General features: G+C 38.7%; 1 protein-coding gene across 1 annotated transcript; it reads right to left on the reverse strand.

Annotated features, from left to right (window-relative positions):
• Positions 1-1,427: 1,427 nt before the first annotated feature.
• Positions 1,428-10,208, reverse strand: LOC126824483 (neuronal acetylcholine receptor subunit non-alpha-2-like; the record flags this gene model as incomplete). The annotated part of the gene is made up of 3 exons (XM_056101798.1): positions 1,428-1,436; positions 9,588-9,779; positions 10,155-10,208. Coding segments are annotated over 3 exons (255 nt in total), but the record flags the coding sequence as incomplete, so codon positions are not given.

Raw genomic sequence — 10,208 nt, forward strand, 5'->3', positions numbered from 1 at the left:
TATCGAATTGCAACTGCCAAGGATATTTTACGTGCCCGCCAATGTGTACACGAGACCTGGGTTTTTCGTCCCATCCGAACGACTAGACAGCTGTCCTTGCCAGGCCCTCCATCCTGCATCACTGACAAGGGGAAACCACGCCGGAAAATCTGAATGAACTTTCTCGGCCAACGCAGGGATCGAACACCCGACCTTCAGCCTAGAGAGCCAGCGTCTTACCCACTTAGCCACGTGATCCCCCCACCGTGGATAAAATAATGACATATTTTAATGATTCAATTAACTCATGCGTGATCAACTGGGATATTAAAAATAATCGTTTGATAATGTCTCACTTGATGTAACCGCCATTGTGTAACTTAGATCATCTTGAAAGTACGAACAATTAGGTAGAATATTCTTTCACACGATTTGTATTTTACGTCACAGCAGTTAAAAATATGTTTAGACACAAGTTGTTATTAAAATCAACGGTAGTTAAAAACATATTTATAGACAAGTTGTTACAATTAACCATATATAGCCAGGCTCAAACAAGTTTTATGAAGAAGAGGTCAACACTCAACAGCCCTTGCTTTGAGAAAACATTTGTCCCAGTCAAAGGTCTTGAGTCCCTGCTTTAAGAAAACACGTATCCCAGTCAAAGGTCTCGGAGTCCCTGCTTTAAAGATACAGTATGTAAGATTTAGATAAAGAGCTGACCATTTTTGCTAAAATAACTCAAAAAAAGATAATGTAAAATGAAAATATTGAAAATTTCATTCAAATTACTTCATTCTGAGCCAAGTTATCACTGTTTGTAGTTTTGATAAGATGTGTGCATTGCGGTAACCAGGACATTGGTATATTCGAGACTTAGCCTCGCTTTCCCTTTTTTAAATTAAATTTTTAAATGGCGAACCGTTCTAATCTAGTTAAATTCTCGAGTATCCGAGTTTATTATGAGGTTTTTTGGTTAATAAATGTCTAATTAATAATTTAGATAACGTTTCAGGCCTAAAGAAAGACGTGCAATAGGCAGATTTACCTCTTGCATAATGTGTTTGAAAAAAACGTGTATCTCAGTCAAGAGAGGGAGAGACAGAAATGGGGTTTAACTTCCACTCGACACAATTTTGTTCATTTCGGGACTAACATATGATTCAGTTTTATTTCAATAATTTGCTTGCGCGTAGGGGTCTTTAGCAGAGGGAGGAACCGGAGAAAACCCACGAGGTTGGACAGGCGAGCCTACCCCTTGTCACATACAACCGGGGAATCGAAATCACGCCAGTTGACTCAATGACAGACCGTATGATGCAACGCGCACGTGCTAACCATCCTTTACATCAGAACACATCAAGAAGATACAAAAGATACAAAACACCTCCGCTCTGATTGTATCTCGTGCTCCACAAACATCTCATGTATCACTAATATTAAACTCTTTACACTGGCTGTGAATACAGGAACGGCTTGATTTCAAGATGCTATCACTGACATTATCAATGTTAGGTTGCCCCATGTAGTGAAAATTGTCCCTACTGAAAGTTGAACTCGACACGTCGAATGTTCACGCTTAGTGGCTTGTCTCGAAGTGATTTCTGGTTAGTCACGCGGTACGATAACACTTAGCGCAAGAGTCTATGAATCTATAAAGACCCATCGCACGTGAAATTCTCTACACATCTTTCAACTATTACAGCCGTAAAAAAATCAGTTGTTGACGATTCTGAATCGTTTTTTTTTTTAAGGACTTCGAATTTTGTTTAATGGTTTGGATTGTTCGTACTTGGTTTTATTTTATTTAGCTTTTTGATTATTTTGGTTATTACAGCGGCTTTAGAAATTACGTTCGTTTTATTTTATAAATTGCTTTATCATTAACTATACCGTTAGTTAATGAGCGGCATCTTTGGTTTAGTACAAATAATACCCCTTAAACACTTGGGTTAGGCAAGAACATGATACTAGTTCTTGCTCCATCAAAATGGAACGATCTTCCGGTGTTCATCAAAAGTGCCCCTTCGGTTGAGTGTTTTAAATTCAGACTAAGAACATACCTATTTAAACGTTATATACTCTTCAAAAAAAAGAAACGCATAGTGACATTTCATCGTCGGTATACCCTCGCTCTACTATCGCCTCGTTGCAACAGGAACCGTGACTGGTTGGTTGCTGAACCAAACTGTTCTCCAGCGTTGCTGTGGCCATACCAATTAAAAGAGTATATTTAATTTAAAATTGTGTGTATAAACGCGCATACAATCTGAATAAAATACATATCTATATATTTCGTTTCGTTTCTTTATACTTCCGATGGCCTCTTCAGCATGAAGATTTTACCGGTTGTAGTGGGCGGTCATACGAGCGACTTTTGACCCTATGACGTCAAACATTTGATTAGGCAATCAGCGTTGATGTTTCTAGTGGGTTGCCCACAGTTCCGTGGACTTCACGCCAAAAACTCGCCGTAACAGACCGTTTCATAACGCGGGTTATATAACAACCCTTCCAGAGCTAAGTGTAGTAAAGACAAGTAAAACGAAATTTTGAACTATAAAAAACGAAATTGCACATTAAATGCCCACCCCATCCCACCATCTGATGATAAAGGATAAAGCACACGACCGTGACACTTTTCTCATATTATTGTACTCACAGGCTTTTTACAGTTTGCATAGCAGAACACTTATAGGCTACCCAGTGATTACGTTTCTAGTGTAAGGAAAGATTTGTAATATAAGAATCTTCAATGAAAAAAATGGAATTAAACAGTTAGAAGGTTTAATGGATCCATGTAATTTAAAGCGTCGACACATGTATCCAAAATTTTCACAGTCTACAACAGAATACAATACAGAACAGCTGTATTCATCCGCAAAAAAAATAGTACCTAAAATTCATGTACATTATATAGCTTTAAACGTCAAATGAGGTCAAATGAATAGAGACGTCTTTAATATATACTAAATATTCGTATCATCCCAAATCGACAATAAAACAGTGAGAAAAAGGAAAATCTAAGTAATGGCAATCTAATTAACATAAATTTACGACATAATGGATTCTTCAATGTTTTGATGGTGATCATGAAGAAAATAGGCCTACATCTGTTCTCAGGAATCCGATAAGATTTTCAAATAAAAGATCAGTAGAATTATAGATTGTTATTCCACAAAGTCGAAAGGTATGTTAGATTTTTCATTCAATCAAGTTAGAGCGAGTTTATTGCCGTACTTTGAGCTCCAAACCCGATAGAAATGAAGGCGGAAGTGGCCATAATAGTTTTAGAGATCACTACGTGATGGCGCTCCTGCGTCGCGACAAACGGAGCCGATTTGTCTAGTAGGCCTGTGAAAGAAAACTTTAATGTTCCAATTCACTCAGTCACACTTTATCACAATTAATTTTGTCATAATTATATACAGAGAAAGAAGCAATCTGATTAAAACACAGATCCTATTTCGTTTCGTTTTTTATGGTTCAAAATTTCGTTTTACTTGTCTTTACCACACCAGGATCGGGAAGAGTTGTTATGTTACCGGCGTTCTGTTTGAAAAGTGGGGGACTAGCCAATGAAACGGTCTCTTAAGACGAGTTCTTGGCCTGTGATGCACGGAACTGTGGGTAAACCACTAGAAACGTCAACGCTCATTGATTAATCAATGTCTGACGTCATAACGTCAAAGGCCCCTCGTACGACCCCTGATGCGACCTTCCAGTACAACCGGTCAGATCTTCGTGTAGTGTAGGCCATCGAAAGTGTAAAAAAACGAAACAAAATATAGATCTGTATTTTAATCAGAATTAATTTTGTCATAATTTTGTATTACTTAAACATACATTGGCTAGATCTAAATCTGCCTATTGTAGGTCTTTTTGTAGGCCTGGAATGTTATCTAAATTATTATTTAGACATTAATTAACTTTTCCAGACCACAATCAATTCTCGATGGCATCGCTAGCCTGTGATGTTTATTGGATTTGGTTCCGATATGCTGTTCGACTTCCATTCATAATTTAATCATGAAATGGATAATCGAGACTATGTTTTTTATCCTACCGACTTTAGTAATGATGATCGAGGCTAGGTCGAAAATTCAATCGCTAAAATCTCAGTTCATAGTGGATCAATTTGACTGAAATTTTCAGCAATTTGCCTTCACATTATCTAGTTTTTAACCATTATAGTGAGGTCTACCATCTCTTTATCTAATCTCCCATAATGTATCTTTAAATATATATATATATATATATATATATATATATATATATGCGAAAGTTAAATGAACATCTGTACCTATTCTGTCTTCCATGAAAGCTGCCAGTGAAGCGCGTAAAGATTCACGGCACACGCAGCTCTCACGCCCTGAAAAGTATGTTTTAAAATCGCTGTGTTCCCTGCATTTCACAATGGGACATCGACGAGTCACTACAGCAAAACGATGGCACGTCATTGGAATGGGGAATGTTGGGATGTCCATGAGACAGATTGCACAACAGTTGGGTCACCTTCCATCAACCATTAGTTAGTTATTGCAAAATCATAAACAGGATATTCGCCGTCAACGTTCTGGTACACAGAGCGCACGTAAAAGATCCCTTGGCAGTTGGAAGTCGATATAAGAGTAGGCCGTAGCGCCGCTGCCCGGGCAAAATTTCCCTCATAGCACACTGCATGGCGTATGCCCGTCTTCATTAGCCCAGTTTAGGAGCAGAACAGTAGGACGTTAAACCCCATTTCACTTCATTTAATTTCCCTTTGTGCCAGACACTACCCTAAAGAACTGTTCTTAATTTGCTCAAATCGGCGGATATGGCGCTAACAGGCCTACAGAACTTTTTTAATCTGATCAAATCGGCGGATATGGCGCTAACAGACCTAGCATGGTCTAGCGTAGTCCCGACCACGTCATGGCGAAATTTCAATTGTCGGATGAGCGTCGCTTTCTCTTGTTCATTACGGATGGTAGAGCACGGGTATGACGAAGTGGGAACACGGAATATGCCCAGAGGAACATCATAGGGCAGGTTTCATTCAGCGGCGGCTCTTTCATGATATGGGTGGGCCTTTTAAATCACCCGATTAGATTTTATTACATACTTCGAGAAGGTATTTGTTGAGTAATAAAACCTTCTAGTAGTTTATCGAAGCAACAAATTCCAGAACAAGCCAGAACTCATACCAAAATGGCCGCTTTATACAAATGAGTATTTAGGGGAATAACCCTTTTAAGAGAAGTAAAAACTAAATTAGACCCAAGTTCAGTCTTTTAAAAAGGGTTAGGGTTAGGGTTAGTTATCCCCAAAATTCTCATTTATATAAAGCGGCCATTTTGGACTCCGGAAACACCCGAACCTCGATAAACTACTAGAAGGTTTTATTTGTACCGTGCGGTAAGGACGGCCAGCCCTCGATAAACTACTAGAAGGTTTTATTACTCAACAAATACCTTCTCGAAGTATGTAATAAAATCTAATCGGGTGTTTAAATATGACTGTAAACTTCCAGGGGTAATCTCAATCGTCAACGGTACCACAGAGGGATACTGGACAGACCAATCTTATGGACGACAAAGCTAGACCACACATAGAAATGGTTCCACTACTGATGTCTTCCGCCTTACTCCAGCCACAGTAGTGACTCGTCCCTTTGCGCAAGTTTTTTTAGTGAAATCACTACAAAAAGGTTACTGGCCTATAGCTCCCTTAATTTACACACAAACTGACCCAAAACAGTAGTACACCAAGCTTAACATATAATAAATCAATATAATTATATGCTTTGATGAAACCCAACTGCTACGCGAAATTTCAACTGCCGGCTGGTGTCATGGCGGATTGTGTAATAAGTCATTACAAGAAACATCCCTATGCAAATGTAGAACGCATAACCACGAAGAAAAACTGTTCCGTAACTATTTTAGTGGTCCAGTCTTCACTATTTGTCATAGAATTACTTATTCCAATACAAACTGTAATGATATGTGTTGACAATTGTGCGTTTGAACCTATTTGAACTTGCGTAAGGAGTCTTAGACTGTATCAATTGTAACGTTAAACACACAGTTTAGCGTTACAAGTATAGTAACTGGACCACACAGTGAACGTGGTGTGTTCATTCTCGGTTTCTGGAGGCCGTTGCTACACTATCTTTGCCAGTCCGTTACAGGGATCCACCGGTACAGAATCTTGATGATTTGAAGCAGGCACTACATCAGGAATGGAACAGACTAACGCATGCCCAAACTCAACGTCTCATTCATTCAACCAGGAGATCAACAGCTGATCCAGGCTTGCAGCATATTCCATAAAAGGCCTTATCAAGGCATCTTACATCTTATCAAGCCATTCACGTAAAACTCCGCATATTTTGTCATTAATAGCGACTGCCTACTGACCCAGCTGGGTCAAGGTTTCCGTGGAGGTCGCCATGTTTGATTTGGGTGTGTTTGTGTCACGACCTCTGATTGGACAACGCTTGTTCACGTGTCTGCGGTAAAGGTTTGGGGCGGGGAGGGGGATGTCCTATAACTTCGGAAATGTCAGCCCAATCTAGCAATGGCTAGATGTTGTTAAATCCGCGGTCGTTGCTTCAGGAACGTGGGCTAACGGAGGCTACACCAGATATTGACATTTTCTCTAGTTTGGCAGCTCTATGAAATAAAATGAGCTGAAACTGTAGGTTTTACTTTTGACCGATGATGATGATGATGATGATGATGATTTGACTACCTGGTGCTAACGTCTGCTTCCACAGAAGTGATATCGCAGACAAGAAATATTCAGCTTGAGACAATTATTTAGTTTACCGACCGTCAAGCGGATGTCAAGCGTCATGGTTTTTAGACAGCCCCTCCAAAGATACTAGAAGCTGTTTTCCAGAAGTATATGTTATAATTTATTATTTTATATCACATAACAAAATTAAAGGCACACCATTAAAAACTAAAAAGGCAAAGATAAACTTTCAGTCGTCTTACCTAAAAGTGTATTCGTCCAAACATTATCAAAATTGACTAATCCTAACGTAAGTTATATTTTACACATTAGAGACTTTTGGCAAGCGTAATTTCCTGGTCCGTATCGCGTATCCGTATGGATTTTGCGTGTGAATTTCTCATACGTGATACGGCACACGGATACGGCAGCACGTATGGAACGGCTTTCATACGGAAATGGTCCGTATAACACTGTCGTCTTTTTACCGTCGTTTTTGCTACTTTTAGACGCTGAAATGTTGCATCATAGCGTTTTTATGAATCTTTGTGTATCCTAGAACACGAAGGTGTATATTTGATGTGATTTTAACAGTGATAACGACTGCAATTTAATCATTATTTTTGATGGGTTGTTCTCGGAATTTTCATATTTTTCCCGCCTGTCTGCATACTGGTTGATCTACGGGCTAAACTTTCTGAAATGATACATTAGTGAAACCAAAAATTTCTAAAATCTGCCAAAACTCTAAAACTACATTGACGCAACGTATCACGCATACGATACGGATACGGCATACGGATGGGAAAAATCCGCTTGCCAAAAGTCTCTAATGTGTTGTGTAATTCTCGACAAACATAGTTTACACCTTGTGGGTTGTAATGTGCAAAAAAACATATTTTACACACCGTATTGTGTAATTCTTAACAAATATATTTTACACACCGTGCTGTGTAATTCTTAACAAATATATTTTACACACCGTATTGTGCAATTCTTAACAAATATATTTTACACACCGTGTTGTGTAATTCTTAACAAATATATTTTACACACCGTGTTGTGTAATTCTTAACAAATATATTTTACACACCGTGTTGTGTAATTCTTAACAAATATATTTTACACACCGTGTTGTGTAATTCTTAACAAATATATTTTACACACCGTGCTGTGTAATTCTTAACAAATATATTTTACACACCGTGTTGTGTAATTTTCACAATACATAGTTTTCAAACTGGGCTTTGTAATGTTCAAAAACATAGTTTACACAATCGTGTTTTGTAATGTTCAACATAGTTTACACATTGGACTTTGTAATGTTCAAAAAACATAGTTTACAGAATCGTGTTTTGTAATGCTCGACATAGTTTACACATTGTCTTGTGTAATGTTCAACATGGTTTACCCACTGTCTTGTGTAATGTTCAACAAACATAGTTTACACATTGTGTTGTGTAATTCTTCACAAACATACACATCGTGTTGTGTAATGTTCAACAAACATAGCTTACATATTGTTTTGTGTAATGTTCGACATAGTTTACACATCGTGTTGTGTAATGTTCAACAAAAACATAGTTTACACATCTCGTTGTGTAATGTTCAACAAAAACATAGTTTACACATCTTGTTGTGTAATGTTCAACATGGTTTACACATTGTGTTGTTTAATGTTCGATAAACATATTTTACTCACCGTGTTTTTGTTCGATAAACATATTTTACACACCGTGTTTTGTAATGTTATAAAATAAATTACACATTGTGTTGTGTAATGTTCAACAAACATAGTTAACACATCGTTACACATCGTTAATGGATTTTTGATAAAATCGATCAATCCTAACGTAACGTATGTCCATATGAAGATCACACTACTTTCACTTGATTTCACGCCGCCATTTTTATTGCTATTCAAGGCCTGAAGGATAATTCATTCTAATCCATGAACATCAAGCCCAGGATAGTATCGAACCTAGGTTTTCTGTTCTAATTGTCGTAATCAACTCTAAAACGAGTTAGTATATCTGCCCCTCCCCACATCGCCTAACAATTTGAAATAAAATGAAATGGGGTTTAACGCCCGTTGTTCTGCTTCGACTGAGCTAATTAAGACAGGATTTATAACCACTGAAACTCCATAATAAGTACTAGGGATTTGATCTTCTCGTATTTAAATGGTCCAGAGTGACTTGGGATGGCCAAGTGGTCTAGAGTATCGCGCTTCGAGCTCTAGCCGGTCGGTCACCTCTAGCTTGCCGATGTGAGCGTATACTACTTGGAGATCCGGGTGGCGTCTCAACTGTGTGGGTATGCGCACTGGCGGGCACGTAAATAAACCCTTGCCAGTTGGAATTCGAAATAAGAGTAGGTCGTAGGGCCGCTGTCCGTGCAATAATTTCCCTCATAGTACTCTGTACAGCGGATGTCCGTCTTCATTAGTCCAGTTGGTACAGAGCAGTAGGACGTTAAACCCCATTTAATTTCATTTCATAGTTCATATCTCTATTTCTTTTCACACTTCTGTGGCTACTTAACTGAGAACCTTTGGCGTTTGTTATTTATACAGTATATTGAAAGTAAACTTGACTGAGAAACAGAATATTGCTCAATACCCAAACGGTAAAAAACATGCCAAAAAGTGCTGAATCCAAACGATTAGATCGCTGATCATCAAAGGAACAATTAATATCTTCTACCTTGGACATTTTAAAACGAACTATGTCCGAGATGTATCTGATTTTAGAATGGCCCGGGCCATTATTTCGGGCTATAGCTTCTCGGTACTTCTTGGCCGATCTGTACTGTAACAAGATGGCGACCAGAACGGTGAGACCACTCATCCCCAGCAACACCGAAATATAGATGGTTATAGAAACAGGCTTGTCTGAAGTTTGAGGAAGCAGACCACTTGTTATACTCAAAAACACCGTCAAGGATAATAAGACTGAAGTTGCAAATGATATCTTTTCACCAGAGTCATCTGGCAACCAGAACGTCATGACATTAAGGAACGATAGCACCATGATTGGGAGAATAATGGTCTGAACATAGAATGTCGGTCGACGTTTCATTTTGAAAGTGGCAATCAACGACTGGTAGTCTGCATTGTAGATGTAACTCAGATCCGTGGCTTTCAGCTGCCACCCGCCATTATCACTGAAATCACGCAGAACTATTTTTCCTTCCAGCCACATCTCCGAACTAAGGTAGATGGAACGTATAATAACGCTGCAATTTTGCTCATCAAAGGGGAAAAAACTCACATCGACTCTACATGCTGTTTCGACAACTGCTGAGGGAAGCCAAGTAACGCGGCCAGTGTACAAAATATCCACTTTCGATTGGTCATCTCCAAATATTTCTCGTTTTTTTAAGGAATTTAAAATCTCCAAAGATGGCTTCCAGATCTTGGAGGATGGGGTGTGAATGAGTGTAAAGTTCCCGTGATCCTCGGGATTCCATATCAGTTGTTCATCCATCCAGGACAAATTGAACCA

This window comes from Patella vulgata, chromosome 6 (genome assembly GCF_932274485.2).
Source record: "Patella vulgata chromosome 6, xgPatVulg1.2, whole genome shotgun sequence".
Lineage (NCBI taxonomy): Eukaryota > Metazoa > Mollusca > Gastropoda > Patellidae > Patella > Patella vulgata.